Below are 21,492 nucleotides of genomic sequence, written 5' to 3'. Positions count from 1 at the left end.
ATTTTTGTTTAGAGAGCTTTGCAGTGGGGCAGATTTTTCTGTAAGTCAATTGGCATATTTAATTAGCAAACATTGCTGCATAGCTGTCCTCTGAATGGAATTCTCCCTCCTTTTCACCCTTCAGGATGTCAAGGCAACTTACCTCCTCAGACTCCCCCCCATCCAAAGGAATCCATGCCAATCTGTAAAAAGCAACATCTGATGAGGTGGGCTTCCAGCTGACCCTGAAACTATCTGTTGATACTTCATCAATTTCCAAATGCTGGGGAGCTGGAACTCTTTCTGGAAAATATTACACACAGGAAAAGTGAGAGTGAATTATGCTCTGACACTTCCATAGATGGCAACATCAGGCACACACCATTTTACTTGCAGTTTCTTAAAAGAGTATAACATGGGAGGTAGACACCAAAGGAACAACAGAATTCTTTGTCCACTTATTTGTTCTTAGAGAAGTAGTTCTGTAGTTCAAGGAAGGGAATAGACTCTTTATTCTAACTGGACAGGCCTCCTTGTCCTCTCTCCACTGAAGGAGCTGCATGAAACCCTAAGTCCATCTCCTTTGCTCAGAGAGATGCTCTGTGCACCAGGCAGAGCTCTGTGCACCAGGCTCTTTTCTTGTACCTCAAAGCCAAGTACCAGTCTGTGTCCTTTCCAGACTCTGTGTACATTTCCATTTGCACTTTGCATGTGTCAACATGGATGTTCTCCCTTCCTCTTCCACCTCATCTTTCTCTTTCCTTCCTCTTCCCATTGTTCTTGGAAAGCATTGATATGTGTCATCAGCCATTCATTTAATGCAGAACTACAGTTACATAAATTATAACTATGTTAAACTGCATGTCTTATATTGAACTTTGAATGTCTTATATTTTCTCCTTTTGATGTAGTCCCTCTGTATGTATATAAAGTTCTACCCCCTAGTGCCTGGATAGTTCAGTGGTTAAATGTATGATTCCAAACTCATCATACTTCATGTGGAGATACAAATGCCATCACACTGAATAATGCTTCAAAAAGCTGTGGAGATGTTTTCATGATGTCAAGAGATTACTCGTGTGAGTAAAGAGGCAACTGGCCCCATAGTAAGGGAGCAAAGAAGCCAAGAGCAGCAATGAAAATAACAGAAATCATTCCATATATTTGAATTCACAGCCAGAGACCTTTGCTGTAACTAACCTTACTTTCCAGTAACATAAGAAAGTATAAAATTTCTCCTTGGAAAGCCTTCAGAAGTTCAGCAATACTTACTTGTGGTAAAGCTGCCAGTAAGTGGTTCAGATTGTCCCTCATCATACTGAGAGAAAATAGCAACAGTATACTCTGTAAGAGGTGCCAAACTTTTCAGAGTATGGGTTGAAACACGACCAACTTCCACCTAGAGAAAGCACAATTTTCAGCAGATATTGACCATACAATACATTATCAGTGTGTGACATTCTTCTGGGTAATATTGATACAGAGGGAGAATGTCATGCAATTAGAAGAGAAATTCAATGAAACTATGAACAATTATAAACTCAGGTCCATCAAAGCTGACAAAACCAGTTATAATAGAAAAATTACAAAAAATGAGGATTTTGCATTTATGGCAAACCATGAAAAGGGAGAATTCAGGCTTGGTAAGCCCAGCTGTTCAGGTAACATCAGCACTGCATGTTCAGGAACCCAGAAGGGGAAGAAGCTTTTTGGGCTACTAAACCTAACCTCTTATCATGGACAATCACTGCATAAAACCCTTATGTTTAACACTTGTCAAGAGACAGATGAGAATTTTGTCTGGTCTCTCTCCAGGCTGCAGTTAAGTGACTTTGCCAGGGACATAAAACTCAAAGCTGTATAAACTGTTTAACAGTCCAACTATTCAGTGCCACATTAGCTCAGCAGGACAGGGAAAATGCCACCAGTGCAGAGCAAACAAGAACATGCCACCTGTTCTTTGAACAAAGGAAAAATGAACTGAATGTTCACTCACATTACAAAGGATACTACAATGAGCCTGAGATGTTCAAATACCACTGTCACGAGTACAGTCAGGCATATTATCTATATTAAGGCTAATCAATAGGAAGAGGTCAAATGATTCCTGATTTAAATTTTAAGGGACTTAGCGGAGAGAAAAGAAACAAAACATTGCATAGGTATGCTCCCCTCTAAAGCTGAGAGCAGTTTCTTCAGGTTCAATACAAATATTCCACTTTAAACAGATGAAAGGCCAGATATGTCCCAGAAGAAATATAATTACTGATATCTACCATTAAAGACATCTTTTTCTTGAGGGCCAAGTTATCCATGACATTTTATTTCCTAAGGGACCTGGGCTGTTTTAATAATCAAACCCACTTACTGTAATTTTTTTTAATGTGTATTTTAAAAAAAAACTAATATCTCAGTATGAATCATTCCATCCCATTTTGCATTCTATCACAGAATTCATGCTGCTAAAAGGTATTATAAAGCACCCTTAGTAACAAGGCAGAAATAAATATTGCAAATTATTAAATGTAAGAGTCTAAGTTAGAACATCTTGGTATTGCCTTAGCACTCTGTCCCAGCCAAATCCTGTTTCTAGAGAGTCACAACAAATAATTAAAGCAATAAATTTTGAGATAATGTGGCAAAGCCTTCAGATGGTCTTTTTGAATGTGCTTGAGTCCATGATATGTCATCCATCAAAAGTCTTATTATCTGAACTGAATCAGGAATAAATATTTCCATACTATACATTTAGTCAAGATCCTGCTCCTAGCAAACCACTGTCCCCTGGTCTCCCTCAGTTTATGTGCCCCCAACTGCTCAGAGTACTCTCCCCCAGACATATGTACATCCAACATTAAGCAAACTCTTATTTACACCAAGTTTCAGAATTCTCTTGCAAATCTTTTTTTAGAGCTTGCATGGTAGCTTTTGTTTATAAACATTATCCCTAATAATTACAGAAGTTTGGGAAAGTTTGAGACCGGTAAAGGGAAAAGTGTTGCTAAAATTTACCTCGTTGGTTTCTGTCCCATCTGTTTTAACGTACATGATGCGATAGCCATTTATGGTTTTGGAAGCAGGATCCCATGATAGCTTAGCACTATTGTGTCCAACATCAGAAAATTTCAAGTTTGCTGGTGGACTTAAAGGCACTTGAAAAGAAAAAGAGATAAAACCATGAAAGTGATCCCAGGTTTTAGCAGTGAAATTTTTCATGTCTTAATGATAAATAGTATGTTTTCCGTTCAAAATTTTATATCACCAGTATTTCTATTCAAAGGCCTACATCAATGGAGCTACAAAAGTACTTAAAGGCAGGTAAAAGGGCTTAGCTCTTTACCGAAACAGAGCCTCCAGATTTGCTAAATGCATATCAACTGATACTGAAAAAGAACTAAGTAATGATATTGTTCACTGTAGATATCACAGCAAGATCTAGCCTACAGAACACTTGCAATAGAATTGGGGTTGTATTTGTGAATTAATTTAAGCCAGCTAGTGCTTCATCCTACACACATTTGGTTTTAATGTGTATCCCAGAAAAAAAACTTCATGACAGTAGAATTTGGGCAAAAAACCTTCTGAATCCAGAAACACCTTGATATGAGGGAAAGTTTGTCCAAAAAGCCTAACCAGCTGAGAAGATATCCAAAGATGCTACTTTTTACATCTGCCTACCCTTTTTGTTAGGAAACATTAGCTATTTCCCAATAACAATCCCAGTTAAAGTCTTACTTTTATTCTATATATTCCTTGACTGTCACGAGCTGAAGGAAAATGAGGTCATGCAAGAAACTGTCTCAGATTACATCCACTTCTCTGTCACACCACAGAAAGCAATTTGTGCTGTCTGTTACTCTCAGCAGTAGGTTCTGTATTAGTCCAACATCTGCTACTTTCCTCTGAATGTTAAAACCTTTCTCCATCCATCCTGCCTTCACACACACTCCTCACCAGTCCACGTGGACAGATAAATATCAGCACTTCAGAAGCTGCTTCCCCCACACAATAGCACCTGGGAAAAAGTAAAGATTTTAAAGGCCTCATATATTCTGTGAGATCTCTAGCCAGGCCATTTATCAATCCAGAGTCTGCAACCAGCTTAGGAACAGTGAAGTCAACTTGGCTCTGAGGAGAGAGAAGATGGGAACACACTGGAACTGTAGTAGATGGGTTTGCCACACATTCTGGCATTCAACATATTCCTCTGAGTCTGGCGAAGGGAGTATCACGTGCTGGCTTTCTTTTCTACTTTCTGTCAGTTGTGAAATGCACTTCATTCCACCATCCAGGTCATACAACAAAATGAGTCGGTCTCAGCTCCTTCCTCTTGGAACCAACCTCCTGACAGCATTGCTCTCAACCACACAGGCAGTCCTGGTGCCAGACTTACGTGATATTTACAGCAAGTCTTGGATGAATTCTGGTCCCAGAATAAAACTACACCCTGGAATGAGCTTGCTGAGCATGTCTCTGTCTGGCATAGGGAAGGTTTTGCTATCTCGAGTTCTCTAGCTGGTCAGAGTGGCCCCGAGATACGTTAGAAAGTCTCTTTTCCCAGCCCGGCAGTCAAAGGAGGAGTCAGAACTCTTCATTTCTCAGTCTCAAGGTTATTTATTGTTTCTTATCTATAAAATTCTTTCTCCTGTCCTGCTGAGGTCCTCTCAGCAAGACAGTCAGAGGCACTCTGCCTCCCCCAGGCAGTGTTATCTTTTTATACTAAAAACTACATGTACAATATTTACAATTACTTTCCAATACCTATTATCCATGTTAGACAGTGAGCTTCTACTGTAAACAATCTAAAAGTGCCAACATCACAGCAGAAGATGGAGGCCAAGAAGAAGAAGGAGAAAGGCTGGACACACCCAGATTCCTCCATCTTTCCCCCTGAACCCCCATTCTAAAAACCCCAAAAATCTATTTTTCACCCCGTGATAAATTCACTATCATTCTACTAAAACTGTCGTGGCTTGCAGATCTTCATATAAGGCTGGTAATTGGCTTTTCTAAGGGCTAAATCAAAGGCACAGGGGTCTTGGGCTCTGTGCCAAGGTCTCTGAGTCCCCTGGGCAGGGGCTCAAGTCCTCCAGGGCAGCCAGAGGAATTTCCTGGGTTCGGACATTGCTACAGTAACTAAGATGATACAATGAGTATAATATTATTTACTAAACACATATTATTAGATAATGCACCTAATACTACAGTAAATCTGGCAGATCACTCTTCAGGCAGATATATGCTCTAGGAAGAAAAATAAGAAAAATACCAGATAGCCTATTCATTAATTGTAAGCCAGAAAGAAAAACAAACAAACAAACAAAAAACCTCAAAACACCAAAAACACCAAACAAACAAAAAAACCTGAAATAATCTCAAATCAGATTCTGGATAGATAAGACATTACTGTTAAACACCAACAATGTGGGACAGGCATGATCACCAGGATCTTTCTCCCTCCCAGATTGCCCCACTGCCTGATTCATCAAAGCCTGCTAGCAGAGGGCTTATTTGGATAGCTGCATGACAGAATCCATCTTCTTTCAGTCCTATAGACCAGAGATGGCTGCATTGTGTCATCCAAAAAGAAATGAATGGTGCAGAGGAGTGAGGGTTTCTTTTTTATTCTGGTCTAGTAGCAGCGGTAGTGACGATGGGCTGACTAACACATGTTACAAGCTTCTGTGATCAGACAGTGGTCATGAAAGCTCAGCTTGTGCCAACGTATCTGGAATTTGTATGTGATCTTCCATGCAATGTGTTAGCCAGGTTTAGAGTTCTGCATTCTCCAAGATTCTCCATATGGTATGAAGTGAATAGAAGCTGGCACAGTCAAAAACTACATAAACTACTGTTTAGGAGAAATGAAAATCTGATACTGGGTAGATGTTGGCCAAAGGCCAGGGTGAGAGATACAGGCAGGGGGACTGGGCAAGATGAGGAATGAGGCATACAGAGACAGAGAAAGGTAGGGAGGGATAAGGAGCCAAAGATTTGATTCCCTTTGTTGGGAATCTTCCACACTCATTTCAAGTTGACAAACATGCCCAAGTTGCAGTAGTTTACTATTGGAACTTGTCTGTCCACAACTGTCCTCCTAGAGGAAACCCAGCAAACACCATTCCTAGAGCTTCTTCCACTATTGCTTGCTGACCTTACAAGGAATTGCTCTGGGGTTTATTTTCCCTGGCATTCGCATGCCTGAACTTCTCTCACTTTAAAAGTAAGTCACTTTCACCCTGACCGGGTTACTCATGCCAGGAGCACAAAATAAGAGGATTCACTCACTCCCCTGCTGGGAGCAATAGAGATGTCACTGAATGCAGTCCCAGAAGCACAATTACTTATTTTCAATTCCTTTGTCTTCCAAAGGCTGGAGCTATTTAGAGAGCTGACATACAGTCTGTGCAGTTTGCAGAGGACAGAATTTAGCTGGCAAAATTCTTGCAGCTTATTAAAAACACACCATCTATCATGAGTGCACAGGCGCTTTCCAACCCTCCATTTACCAGATGTTAGGCAGCAGGGGTTGGACAGAAATCTTCTCTCTGTTTTTCTGTCTGTACTATTACTGAGCCAGAGGAATGATTTCTCCATATGAGCAGGCTCACACACACACACCTGGTTTTCTAGCTAGAGGAGGCTAAACAGAGCATGTTTCTGTTTTCACCACGATGGTCTACGTGGTGACCTTCATTCACTTTCACCTAGTTCAGAAAACTGTCAGGAATTTAACCAAGATCAGTGGGGGCATCCATAGCACCACTACCAATGACAGAGACAAGTTCACAATCCTGTTGCAAAAACAAGCTGGTTTGTAGAAATCCTCATTCTCTGTAAATTGAGTATCCACAATGAGAAACTTACATCAGGACCGTGCCTAATTGTTCAAATCAGAGAATCAGATATTTGCTCTAATATGAGCAAATACCATTATGAAGTTCTGTTAACACTGACGTGAATATAGATTTGGGCTACCTACATGTAGTTTCTTGTCCTGTGAGGGGATCACTAGCTTCTTCTCCAAACATGGCATAAACTGTGACTGTATATTCTGTATTTGGCAACAGTCCATCCAGTTCAAGATCTGTTGAGGTCTCCCCAATTTTTATCTAAAAACATCATGAATCAAAAAAGATACATTATTTCTGAATTAGTTTACAATGAGGAATAATACCAGTTAAACACTTGAAATTAGATACAGGATCGAATTTTCTACTGAGCATTTGTCTGACACTGCCTGCAGTGCTTTGCCAAAGGTTTTGGGATTTTGCACAATAATTAAAACTTTCAAAAAGCCATAAGCCAGCACACAGGTAAAAGGACTTTAAAAGTGACTAATCACATTGGCAATGATAAAATATGCCTCTCCAAAATGAGCAGCTACTAAGGCCTTTTCCCATCTACCTTTTCTTATTCCCACTCCCATCTACACTTTGGTTCATCTTCAGTCACAAATCTGAAAATCACAGCACTCATTGGAGGAGACGATTTCTATACACACTGAGGCTCAGATTTGTTGATATTTGTATCATTTTCCTTTTCCACCTCTTTGTGGAATAATATACCCACATTAACATGAACTGTACTTATTTCTTTGGTGTAAAGCTCAGTCCTCCTGAAGCAGCCAGTTCTCAGGGATGCCCCACTTTTAACTGAATTATATATTCAAAGGCACTGCTTTGGTAGTGAGCACAAGTCTGTGCTGGCTTTCAGCAGCTTCATGCCCCCTTCACAAGCTCACATGCCCCTGCATGCTTTATAGTGTTTTTGCTTGAACACTGATATTGTACATAACCTTAATTACACATATATAAACTTGAGTGTAGACATTTTTAAATCCTAGACCAGAAGTTCCATTTGTTTTACTTTGTTAGTCACAAAGCACTAGACTTTGCCTTATCCCCCCTTCTTTTCCTTTGAAAGAATGTCTTCTAAAATCACTTTTGATGAAAGATGTTATCTTTACATTTAAAGATAAAGGTTGAAGAGAACGAAAAGAAAACCAGTGACAGTTTTGTTTCAGACCTACAAATTTTACTTAAAGGTCCTGATGAGAACAAAGACTAAACTTCATATTTTTCTGCTGGCACACTTAGAAGATATCTTAGTTTTACTTTATTTTTTCTTTGAGTGTTAATTTCATATGATGATACAACATCACTTTATATAAAATTTCAAAAGAGTCATTTAAGTTCAGTTAAATTTGTTGCATTTTTATGACAATGACATAGAAATAACCAACTGGCCTTTGCACTTTATTCACAGCCTGTGACACATAGAGTACTTAATCAAGTCATGGGCAAAAAAACCAAGTATTTGTTGATCACATTGGAAGTTAAAAACCATGTACTAGTTTGCTCTTTAAAAGACTGTTTTGTTTTGTTTTTATTAGCTGCTATTCAAATGAAAAGCACAATACATCACCTCCTTCTCATCTGCTGCCAGTCCTTCTGTGAGGGGAGCATAGAGGATCATGTACCCTGTGGCACCCAGGACCCCATTCCACCTCACCCTCATGCTGCTCTGGGACACGTCGTACAGCTGCAGATCCGAGGCCATGGGCAAGGCAACTGCAGTGGAGCAAGAGACAGACACTTTAGTTCTCTCACTTGAACAACCAGCTGTTCTTCAAACAGTTTGGTTTACCCCAGGAAACACACAGGAATATAGCTGTCTCCAGGCATGGAAGTGCTGTCTGTATCCTACAAATAAGATCTAATTGGTGCATAAAAGAACTCAGAATCAGAGAAACAAGGAAATGCTAACCCAAACCAATTCCAATGCCAGGGCAGATTTATGCCTCACAAAGCACTTCAACACAGTTGCTATTAGGAACCAGTAGCAGTTTGCTCTTTCAGGGAGTAATTCCCAAACCAGAGTGTGGCTGTGAAAGGCATGAGGTACAATAGCCTGGAAAAACCCTGGATCAGCACACTGAACAAATCAAAATATTTTGGCTGTAAACTTCTGCCTGTTTAAGGCCTGGACTCTTCAAACTGGCACCAAGGCCTGTATCACTGGGACTATGCAAAGATGGGTAAGGTCATCCATTGCAAATCATGGTAAATGCTACCCTGGCAAGGGAGAATAAGTTGAGTGAAATTCAAACAATATTAGGAGATTTACTTGGGGATTTAAGGCACTGATACCAGAACATAGCACCAAGCTGGGTTTCCAAATGTTTCTCTGCATTTCTCTAAGTCTTTAGAGTAGTATTTTGCACTTTCCTGGTTGTCCTCAGTTTATTCCTCTCACAGAATAACATCCCATAGCCTCTCCACTGCTGCTACACCACTGAAGAATCCCACTAAAATATTCAGGCATGAATACAGAGAGATATAAAGGAACTTTGATTTCTCCTTTGGAATTTATACATTGAGAATAGTCCCCAAAATGACTGGAATGGTCTGAAAGAACAGAAGGCAATTGCTAACTGATAGAAAACCTTTCCTATTTGAAATTCTGAAGAATCTGACCTGCACACAATCATTCAGGAACAAATTCTAATTTCAGTCACAGAGCTTCTCTGGACTCCTTGTCCAAGCAAAAGCTACACCCTGTCAAGCTGGTATCTCCAAGTACTTCTCTTACATTACATTCAAGAAGCTCTAACAGAGCTCTAACAGAACCATGGCAGCCTCATCCTTTCTTGTTCATTGAGGCTGTTCACTCAGGTTGTCATTCATGTCTGTAAACAGTGGCAAAACTTCAACCCAGGTTTCTCTTGAGGTTTCCACTTCCAGGTTACTCCAGCTACCCCTCCAAACCTTTTTCAACCTACCTCCATCATATTTAGACCCTTGTTCTTGTATTGATTGATATTCCCATGAATTCTCACAATTTCTCTAATTACAGGGAGAAACTACCCATGAACATTTTCAAATGTACTTCAGTCTCCTTGCTCAGAGCTCCACTCACACTTCTGATACCCACCGCAAGAAATCACATGTTGAGATGTCCCGAAGCCACCTTGCACCACATTGTCTCATTCCTATATTCAAACTGCCCCAGAGTCATAGAGTATCCATCACCTGTACTTCCCCTTATTTTAATTCTAAAAAAACTATAGAAAAAGTGTCCTCCAACTGCAACTTCTGACTTGCATTTTCATTCTCAACAGGAACGGGTAGATACCTCAACAACATATATTAAACCTGACAAAGAGGTGACTGGAAATAAAATATGGTGTTTTCTGGTGGAATTTTCAGCCAAAGAGCTCAGAATCTCAAATATAAATATCAAATAGATAACAGTGGTTTGCATCTTGGACAGTTACCAGACTATCCTAATATTCAGGTAACATAGGGATAAATTAAACCAACTAAAACCAGCTGGAATAAACTAAACCAGCTGGAATAGACTAAACCAGTTAAAAACATATTTTTAGCAAATTAATATGTGAATAAATTTCATATTTATTTCAATTTAAAAGTGACTATGAAATCACAAAACTTTCTACTTATCCCTACATTATGCATCTTCTGTTTAGATTTCACATACCTGTAAACTATTTTCAGTGTTCTAGATAAACAAATGCAATTGGTGACTATTTTAATCAGTCAGTATCTCTCCCACAGGCAGGAATGTAAACTAAAATTTTCCATAGTTTTCCATTAGAATAGTAAAAAACAAATACTTTAAAATTGCAGGTATTTTTAGCATGTGGAGTGATTAACACTTGCACATGTCAGACTATTACTTCCAACACACTATCAAAGACAGCTGTATAAAATACTTGATGCTGCATGACCTTAGGGTGTGATCTGATCAGATCTCTGAAAGGCAGCAGGGCTGGGCTCTGTCAAAACTTGACTGGGTGACTTCAAAGGAATACCAGGTGCAATACAGAACAATTCTGTTGGCTCATTATATGACTGTTCTTTAAGCTTCAATAAATTAAACAGGTCCTAACACTGCTTCATGGGGTAAAACATGGCAGGAGATGACATTTTGGGGGACTGAGACTAAAAGAAAAGTCTAAAGTAATTTTATATGATTCTATTTTGTTTTCAGATTGAGAAGATTAGCACTGACAGAATCAAAGAGCCACCGAGGGAATCAAAGAACCACTGAGGATGAAAGACATCTCTTGAGGTCATCTGGGCTAATTTACTTCCCTGTTCAGTCAGGTTCAGATAAAGCAGGTTGCTTAGAATCTTGTCCAGTTGGGCTTGAAATATCTCCAGAGTTGCAGACTTCACAAGCTCTCTGGACAACTTATTCCAGTGTTTGACCACCATGACAATAAAACTGTCTCTTCTTCTGTTCAAATTTAATTTCATGGGCTTTTAATTTGTGTCCATTGGCTCTTGTCCCAGTAATAAGCACCACTGAGAAAAGTCTGGCTCACTCCTCTTCTGCACTTCCTCACATCAGGGATTTGACACATTAACAAGATCACCTGAGCCTTCTCTTCTCCAGGATGAGCAGTCCAGTTGTCTCAGACTCTTAGGAAAGATGTGCCCTTAATCATCTTTATAGCCCTTCACTGAAATCACTACAGAAGTTCACATCTCTCTTGTGTTGGAGAACCCAGCACAAGACCAGGCATCCAGGTGTGGCCTCATCAGTGCTGAGCAGAGGGCAAGAATCATCAGCTCCCTAAATCTGTTGGTAATAATTTTCTAATGCAATCCAGAAGACTCTTGGCCTGCTTTGTGACAAGGGTGCTCTGCTGGTTCACAACCAGTTTGTTGTTTACCAGGACCCCCAAGTCCTTCTCTGCAGAGCTCCCTTCCAGTTGGGCACCCCTCAGTGTGTAGTGACACAAGGGGCTGGCACTCACAAAGGTCAGGACTCTGCACTTCCCTTTTTTTGAAATGCATAAGGTTAAACTTGTTTTCCTCTTCACATTGCTTGCCAGATTCAGCTCCCCATTGGTCTTGGCTTTTCTAAACTTACCCCTGCACGATTAGAAAGCAGCTTTATCCTTCTCCTGGCTCATTTGTCTCTTCTTATACATCACTTATATACATTTCTTTTTGATGTCTGAGCTCTGTTACAAGCTTCTTGATTATCCATGCAAGCCTCCAGCCAGCTGCTTACCAACTGCCCAGCAGGGACCTTTCCTGAGCTTGTAGGATGTGATCTCCTCCTTCACCATCAGCTCTTCCTCGTTTCTATGTATGAGCATCAGCAGAGCACTGGCTCTCTGATCACTTGGGTCAGGAAGGTGGTAAAGCACTATAGAAATCCTATCGTTTTCTTGAGCCCTGCTGCTCTGCTCTTTCAGCAGATATCAGCTATTGATATACCACATATGGACTTCTTGTCTCCTAGTCTGAACTATAAAGTTACTCTTTACTTCCATTCCAAATATTTTCATAGTTACTAAAAAGCCCTATACTTTGTATACAAATACATTAAACTGTAAATTTATTAAGTCTTACAATATCCCAAGGAATCATTTTACAGACAGAAAATAATTAAATAATTGAGAAAGAAACTTACAGAGTTACCTTGCAATCTTTGGCACTGGTGGGAATCACATGCAGGTATTCCAGGTCCCACCTAAATTTCCACTCATCAGATCATCTCCAGCTACAAATCTAGTTTGTAAAACTTGGCTCCACACCCAAAACATAGGAATGTTCTAATTTAGGGTTCAATACAACCGACTTCAAAGTTCAGCCCAGAGAAAGGTTATAAAACCTTTCTCAGTGTTTAAATATCCACAGAGCATTTGGACTTAGGAGCTTAGAATTACTAAAACAAAATTTAATTTAAGGCAAATGCAGTAAAATAAGGTAAATTGAGAAAGACAGCCTTCTGTGTTTATTTCTCACAAAGACTAATGCCTGCACAGTCTGACTAATCATATCTGACTAGTCAAATCTGCATCAAGCACACTAAGGATACCCACGTGTGGTTTCCGTTCCACGGAGGCCCTCACTGGCAGCATTGGAGTAGATAGCAAATACAGCTATCTGGTACTCAGTTAAAGACATCAGGTTTTTCAGAACTGCTGTTGATTCGCTTCCATCTACCACAACCTGTTTCAAAGAAAATTTAACTAAATATGCATAAAGCAAACAAACTATATTACCATAAAATCAATCAATTCCTCTTTCAGGCAATTTTTACACTGTACTAAAGTTCAGTTCATGCTGCATTTATATACAGTAAAGTGTCTGAAAGAACAGCAACCATATACATAGGCAAAATGCTTATCTGATATAAACACCCGTTCAGGACAAAGGAAGAACTTAGATGAATAAAGTGTATGGGGTAGAGTTTAAGGATGTGTACATGGCACTTTTTGATATAATATCATGATAAATATTCCTTTAGTACACACACAAAGACTAGTTCAAAATTCCATCAATACATATCCCTCCTAAGCTAGTTTCTAGTGCAAAAGGAAGCAAAATATAACCTGAGTTAAATGCTTTTGCTCTTCTTAGTTTCCATTCAATTTGGTAAGTTGTCAGCTGGAGTCAAAAGCTTGCTCCACTGCAATTTTTCCATCTCCAAAATGTTGAAGTCCCATCCAAATGAACAATTCCCTCCAAATTTTCAATGACCAATTGTAGATGTCCCAAAATACACAATCTTCCTTTTATGAATATCTTTTTCTTAGAACTTACCATCACCTCCTACCTCTTTTGTTCTTGTAAAAAAACGGTGCAGGGGGTGTCACTAGAATTGTTTCAAGTAACCATATGTGGTAAGGAAAAATGCAGGCACTTCACCCCACCCCCTGAAAGTAATTATTATTTAGCATTTAATTTCCTTTAATTGTATGACAGACATGTAGCCTGGCTACTACCTAACTTTTGTCACCATCCAGTGTGACCAACCTCCTTTCTGGAGCCCTCAAGGGGAATTTCAGGATGCATTTAAAAGAGGGCCACAGATTTCCTGTCTGGTTAGTTGTCCCTCCTGCATTAAAAACTTCTGGGCATCTTTTCCTCCTATTACCTCTTCTGGCTGTCCTCCTCGAGTGGGGTAGTACACCACCCTGTACTTCTCCACTTTGCCTGGTGCATGGGCCCAGCTGACCCGGAAGCCTCTCGCTGTCACCTCCGATGTGACCAAATCCGAGGGAGTCCCAAGAGAAGCAATTGTTCCTAGGTTGAGGACAACACAAATTTTTATTCCCTTCTGCAAAATAATTGTTTGGTTTGTTATTTTTGCTGAAGCTCTTAATATTGTCCCTCATCAGAAAATCAAATAATTGGCTACTGCACACTTATTTAGGGTATTTTCAATGGAAACAAAGAAGTAATAATGAGTACTGTACAAAGAGTTTCTCTGGGGCTAAACCTCCCTGGTCTTTCATAAACCTATATATGAAAAAGACAAAAATACAATACTAAGCCTTCCTGACCTTCTTCCCATCACTATTTCCAGACCATTCTGCTGGGTTTTTTTTCAGCCTGCTTTCCTCCCAGACATTAAAAACATACAAGTACATATACAGCTGTGATCTCCTGTGCTCCTCAGCAGGTTGGAAACTGATACTGCCTGTCAGCCTGCTGAAGAGACACAGTGAACGGTGATCTTCTCTGGCAATCATTTTCCACAAAGATGTCTCATCTATCCACGGCTTTTCCATTTTCTTCTGCTCAAGAGAACCTTCCTTATTGATATATATTACATATATCTATATGTTATACTGAATATATATATATTATATTCAATGCGTGTATATATATATTTTTATATATATTCCATATATCCATATATTATGAGAGAGCGAGAGAGAGAATAACTCAGCATTTCTATGCTATTAAGGAATCACAAAACAATAAATAGAAACAAAATCCACTGAAACCTTTCAGAAAGAAAGGCCCCAGATAGAAATATATTTTTGGCAAATTACAACATTTTTTTCATAGCCATTTCTTTTCTTCAGAAAAGCCAAAATAATTGTAGTCAGAGGAGGCTTTTTCATATAGGAACAATTTTCTTTGCTGCCATCTTTTCTTTTGAACCAAAATATATTTTTTGTATATTAAATAAGAAAGAGAAAAAATCCATCAAGAGGAGGGACAAACTAATCTAAATAGTTGAAACTCCTGAGTACTTATGAGACAGTAAAAACATTAAGTTAGGAGATGAAAAGCACAGCATGAACATAACAATTCCATGTGCAGCTGCTAAACTAATTAATCCCCAAAACTCTGTATTACAGAAAGATTTCCTTATCTGCCACTTGGAAATACTTACAGCAGAATGAATGTACTTTTTTATTTTTGTGCTATCAAATGTCATAATATTTACCTCTACGAAAAGCAGAGAGCAAAAGATCAGAGATATCTAAGCAAGAATAAAACATAGCTAGGAAGATAATTTCCCTGACAGTGAAAGCAAAAGAATATATAGCGTGAATCTAGTGCCAAAAGCCAGCTTAGAACTGTAGGTATTTGATTTGCAGCTCTAAGTTCATCATAAGTTACATTAAATTTTGTTTCTGTTTACCTTTGATTTCCTTTTCCTGCTCCTCTACTCGTGAGCACACTGTTCTGGTAAGACCTTCCACAATGGTATGCATGAAGTTAAAGTCAGCCACGTTGTAGACATGTGTGCTGTCAGGCTCAGAGGCAATCTCTTTGAGTTCATTTATATCTGCATTCTTTACACCTTTTATTGGAAAGGAAAACAAAGAAAATATTTGCAATGAAAAAGAAAAAATCTTGTATACACAGGGATTGATAAAAAGCTAATAATATAAAATTCCGTTTTAATGACCAACTACAAATTGCTCTGTTTTTAAGATGTCAATGCAATTTCTGCCAGTCTAAGTGGCATCTTTTCAGCTGTCTCATGAAAACGTAGCATCCAAGTATACTGCTAAATTCCAGGTATAACAGCAATGTTATAAGCAATGCTTATAAAAGATACAAATTAATGATGATATAATTAATGATGAATACAGGCAGAAAAGAACACTTCCTTAGTACAGCCAGCAACAGATACAAAAACACCAGAGTACAATGGGACATGTACATGGATATGGCAGAATACACACCAATAGCAAACAGCTCAATGCCAGCATCTCGTAGGTTTTTAGCAGGAGGGATAACATCATCTTGGGACTTCCCATCAGTAATCAGTATCCCAATTTTAGATACCCCAGGTCTTGCACCTGCTTCAGGCTTAAAGCTGTTTTCCAAAATGTAAGTTAAGGCGAGACCTAAAAAAGAAAACATTTTAAAAGACTTTACAGATGAAAACATCCATTAGCTTTGCCAATATCAGAGTGTTTATTTTTCTATTCAATGTAAAAAGTCTAATGTAGAATAAACATGAAAGAAGAATTTATTTACTGAAAAATTAAATTCCAACAGCAGCCTAAACCACAGAGAAGCTGAAATTTATTTTTAGCAGCCTTTTGATCAATCAATGTATTTTAAACTGGCTACGAAAACCTAAATTAATATTTCTGTAAATACGTCATCTTTTTTTTCTTATTCTACCTAGTTCTACCAAGTTAGAACAGGATGTTCCCTCTCCTTCTACCTATATTGCTTATATGAAAGCACATGCTCTGGATAGCTTAGTAAATCCTCATGCTACAGATAATTTTACTTTTGTTTGTTTGGGTTTTTTTTCCAACTTACAAGCTGAAAAAAACCCTTTATTTACTCTTAGGGAAAATATGATTTAAATAAATGTTAATTATTTAAAAGAAAAGAAGAACAACAGCTGCAGGACAAACTTACACATCATCATGAGATCTTATCTGAAAACTCTTTTAAATCTCACACAGCTAACATTTCTAACTCATTTTCCTCTAACGTCCATATAAAATAATCATGATAATTTACTACTTCCTACCACCCAGTAATATCACTCCTAGAATCATACTAGAGTTTTCTGTCCTTTGCCCCACTGCAATCATTCCTTCTGCCAAAATAAAGACTGCTGCTTATTATTTCTTCTGCTTCTTACCCGCCGGGGGGGGGGAAAAAAAAAAAAAAAAAAAGGCAATTTACTTAAAGCCATATCTGGGTCTTTGGGTATATCATTCCAACATTACTAACTGCTGCTTTGATAACACTGGAATTGTATTCAGAGACTGAATTTTTCCCAGATTGTCAGGCATTTCCGCTTTATCCATCACTAAGTGTCTCTCAGGCTTCAGTGCTTTAACTACTAAAATGTCATTGGAAATCTAAAAGCCCTGGGTGGTCATTTGTAAAGTTAATATTACCAGTTGTCAAATACTGAAACAACATTCATTCCTTCTCCAGAATAAAGCCCTGTGCATGAACATTATAAATGGATTTTGCATTTCCTTCCCAGCAGGTAAAAGATTTTCCTTCCAGCACAGAGTTAGGTAACTTTGTGTTATGAGACCCTGTCCTGATTCCCAGTGAAGCCAAAGGACAAGCGCTTCAGAAAAGACTTAACTGACCCTGGATAAAGCCCTTGGCAAGCTGCAAAACCCCTGTCCTTTCTACCCTTCATAACAAGCACTGGCACTTCTTGGGCTGTGCAGCAGAATATGTTTTTTAATAAAAGGCAAAAGCCAAAGCATACACAGTACCTGTCAATGTATTCCCTCCCTTATAGGGCAGATTACGGACTGCATCCAAAACAGCCTCCTTTGTGCCATAGGCGTTCAAGTGCCACTCAATTCGGGGATCCCCACTGTACTGTGCCAGACCTAAAGAACCAGAAAGGAAGGCAATCCATCAGAAGACAAAACGGGTTTTTTCAAGTATATAGACTTCATGTACTTGGTTTCCAGCACCTTACCAATTAGCTTACTGCAAGTAGCTTTGATACCATACTAGAAAAACTGCATTGGTTGACAACAAAAAGTAGCATGAAGTTGTTCTAGGTGACAACTCCTCAATTAACTTTCAAGGCCTTTTACTGAAGCACTTATTAAATGAAAAGCAAAGAAATACAAAACTTTTTCAGAGTTATTAACATTGCAAAAATTCTTTAGAAGAAAAATTTTATGTAATGTACTTTTGAATGGTGTCAGATCAGAAATATACCTTTCAGCCAGTTTAAAGCACAGGAAAAGCCATCCATTGGCACATTCTGCCTGCAAAAATTAAACTGCAAGTGTTTGAGGCTAATGCTGACTGAAGTCAGTAAGACTGCTTCCACAGTTTTTATTTTTCACTGACATAACTAAGCTGAGGGTCACAGTAAACTGCGAAGAATTAACACTACAAACATTCCAGCAGCATTACTCAGATGATAGAAGCGCTAGATGAGGATGAATCTTGCAAAAAAGTTTAGCATTAAGCTGTTAACCATCCTGAAATGATAACATCTTTACATTGCTGGAGAAATATTACAAAAAAGGTGTGGCACCTTACCTACTCTTGTTTTCTCAGAACCCACATTGAAAGCAGAAACCAGGTTTTCCAGGAACAGTCGAACAAGCCTGAAATTGAATCTGCCAATACTCCAAGAACCATCTACTAGTATCACAATATCTGCAATTGCTGGAGTTTTACAGGTAAACAGGCTTCCTGTAAATCATTAAAATTAAATCAATATTATTAATTCAACAATAAAATTGTAATCCAATAAATATATGCCTTTCTCCTCCCAATAAGCTTGGTAATTAAAGCTTTCTTCCATAGAAAAAAGCAAAATGACTAAACTTGCCTATTCTAACTTCAGTTATAGAATAGTCTGGCCATTATCTACTTCAGTTCTTTCATTAAAGTGTTCAAAATTACTTTTGGGAGGCCTATGAAAATAAATCCTCCTTCTGAAAATACTTGAGAAAGAAAATACTAACTGCCATATAGCACAACCAAAGCAAGAGTTGGTTTTCATTCCCAAAGCACATACATAATTTCAGTCCCCATACACAGTACATAACACATAGCCTTAGGCACAGACACTGCAGAGAGAGCTACCTAGAGAAACAGACATATTATCAAGGCCCTTTTCACAGAGAGAAAACCAGGTATTCCTATACATCTCCATAGCCCTACAGAAAACCACTAGGCACCACTGTAGACTTGTAAATCCAGAAGTGAATCTCACTCCTGCTCCTGGGAGCTGAGCAAAACTGAAGGCCAATTAATATGCTGTATTAAACCTAAGTAGGAGGCACTCAATACAGCAGAGGAAAAATGCAAAGACCTCAGATTCAAATTCACAGTCTCTATAAGAACAGGCATGAGAATGAAGCTTTAGTCTTACAGATATACACAAAAATGCGAGAGCATTAAAAAAAAACCAAACTAAACAACAGCAAAGATCTTATCAGAATTAGCAGAAGTATATATTAATGGTCTCTAAGGCTTAACTAACTTAGGCTTAACTAGTGGGAAAATCAAAGGAAGGGAAGTAGAGATTAGACACAAATTGCACTATGAGCCAACTTAGAAGCCCAAACAGAAGTGCCACATTCAGTTTGAGAAAATGCCAAGAAGAGAAGAAAGGGAATGGAAAAGATTTTCATAACCTCAGACAGAATTGCCATATTCCATAGAAGTGGATGTGTGACTGTAAAATTAAAGTTGCTGAAACAGTGGACTCATATTGTAGGGAGGGAAACAAAGGAATGATGTTACAAAGGTGTAAGAAATGAGAGCTTATGTTTGAAGTACAAAAATACAAACTCCACACTAGATTCTCTATAGAATAAGAAGGTAAGTAGGAAAGACAAAGTAAACAAGGTTTAGTAGAATAGATATGATGCATCACAAACCATTTAGGGATGAAAATCATGACCCTCAATACAGTAAAAAACAAACATAGATTAGCGAATTAAGCTGCAGCCCAGCTTTTATCATTTTTGTCAGGATCCACTGTATAAGTTAGTTCACAAAGAATACCAACAGTTCAACATGGTGCTAACAGGTATCACCAAGTACTCTGCCAGAAATAAACTGATTTGAGCATAGATGTTCAGCAAATAAAAGAAGTAAGTCAGTGAGAAATTATCTAAAAGGTGTTTGCATTAGCTCCCAAGAAATTCTCCAATACACAGAGAAAATAAAACAAATGGTTAGCAACTTTAAACTTTCACAATATATTATTAATGACAATCTTTTCATTAAATACAAAACTATAATCTCATAGGCAAAACCAATCTGATGTGCAGAAGGAGTTCCATTGGTAATAATTAAGGGTTAGATTCATACTGTAGTGCAAATCCACTGAGCATTAAACCCAATCCATAAAGTTACAGTTAATGTCTTAAACGTGTACTACAAATATTTTTAGAAGAACAGGGAACATTTCCTACGTGCAGCTAGCAGTGCAAACTAAGTTCTAAGCACATGACAGAAATTCCACTTACAATGATGCCAAAGCAAATATTTTATTTTAGCTTTTACAGTACAAGACAACACTATTTGAATTGGCAACACATTTTAATGTATTGACACTGGGGGACATTAGTAAGCACCAGAAAAATTATCTTAAATTAGAACATAATTCCAAAACAGGTCCAAATCTTTATGTCACTGAAGTCAACAGAAAAACTTCCCTTGATTTCAGGGAGACTGGAATCTGTTTTGTGATTTAATAGGAATCTACTAGTCATGGCAAAATTAATGTTTTAAATATCTTTGGCAAATAAACTTCCTGCTCATCAGTCCGCATTGCTTGCAGTATCTGTCTTCCATTAACAATTGTGCCATTCTCACACTGGCCATGACTAGCATTGCAAGCTTCAATAGAGCTACTGGCAAAGTAAAATGCTACTCAACACCAGTAAGAATGAAAGCACAGGACCCCTGATTCACATCCAAGCAGCTGTACAATAGCACAGATGTACCTTTCAGTGCTATCCCAGAAGTTTAGTCATACAGCCCAATGAGAATAACAGGATTTGTGTGGTTGTATTTTCCTTTTCTACTTCTAAAATCTTGTGCTGAGTATGAAACCCAGTTATTACCTTTGGTAATATTTCATATAATTTCATATCAACAAGTTTTGTCTATAAGACTTCTTTAATCCTGTAGTGATGGCTTTGTAGTGAAAGATTTTATCAGCTTTAGTAAATCCATTCAGTGAGGCAAAATCCAAAGAATAAAGAAAACAATAACGACATTCCTTTCAATGTTTTATTTCCACATCATCAGATCAATGCAAATAGTATAATATATTTTTTGTTAAAGAAACTCGTGAGGTTTGATCCAAGATTGTACTGCAAGGTCACAGTGTGAAAATTTGTTTCATTCTTCGTAGGTAGGAGATACTTGTTGCATCTTTTCTGCATAAAACATTTAGGTTTTGTTACTTCTGTACACCCACTATTTTGCTTATGTTTGCTCCTTGTTGTACTTAATAGAATTGTAGAAAGTTCCCTAAAAGGGAATAAACAACAGTGAGATATTAAACAGAATACTGCAGTGATAGAATCTTTAAAACCTGATAGGAACACAAACACCATGACATCCTAGATAATAAATTTAGTCTAAAAGACACAGTGTGTAGCAAATAATTTCTGCACCCCACTGTGCTTAGCCAGTTTCTATTGCCAGTTCTTGCAAATGTCTTTTTCAATAATCTTTCCATACAGTCATACATGGTCATGAATTCCTGTAGGGTTTGAGGGTAATTTCAAACATTTCA

General features: G+C 38.2%; 1 protein-coding gene across 5 annotated transcripts in view; it reads right to left on the bottom strand.

The window, feature by feature from the left end:
• The window catches only part of COL14A1 (collagen type XIV alpha 1 chain), a 115,612-nt gene that overhangs the window by 62,764 nt on the left and 31,356 nt on the right, over positions 1 to 21,492 (bottom strand). For all 5 annotated transcript variants that reach the window (XR_009489189.1, XM_059866049.1, XM_059866058.1 and 2 more), the window contains exons 6-16: positions 18,267 to 18,422; positions 17,477 to 17,596; positions 15,956 to 16,120; positions 15,406 to 15,567; positions 13,903 to 14,051; positions 12,845 to 12,974; positions 8,407 to 8,552; positions 6,962 to 7,091; positions 2,992 to 3,131; positions 1,252 to 1,378; positions 143 to 282 (exon numbers count right to left, since the gene is read on the bottom strand). Coding sequence is in view for 4 of the 5 variants with exons in the window: in XM_059866049.1 (XP_059722032.1) it covers positions 143 to 282; positions 1,252 to 1,378; positions 2,992 to 3,131; positions 6,962 to 7,091; positions 8,407 to 8,552; positions 12,845 to 12,974; positions 13,903 to 14,051; positions 15,406 to 15,567; positions 15,956 to 16,120; positions 17,477 to 17,596; positions 18,267 to 18,422 (1,565 nt within the window). In the remaining variant the exon portion in view is untranslated. The remainder of the gene's footprint in view (positions 1 to 142; positions 283 to 1,251; positions 1,379 to 2,991; positions 3,132 to 6,961; positions 7,092 to 8,406; positions 8,553 to 12,844; positions 12,975 to 13,902; positions 14,052 to 15,405; positions 15,568 to 15,955; positions 16,121 to 17,476; positions 17,597 to 18,266; positions 18,423 to 21,492) is intronic.

Source organism: Haemorhous mexicanus, chromosome 1 (assembly GCF_027477595.1).
Source record: "Haemorhous mexicanus isolate bHaeMex1 chromosome 1, bHaeMex1.pri, whole genome shotgun sequence".
NCBI lineage: Eukaryota > Metazoa > Chordata > Aves > Passeriformes > Fringillidae > Haemorhous > Haemorhous mexicanus.
This window is presented reverse-complemented; position numbering and strand designations above follow the sequence as displayed.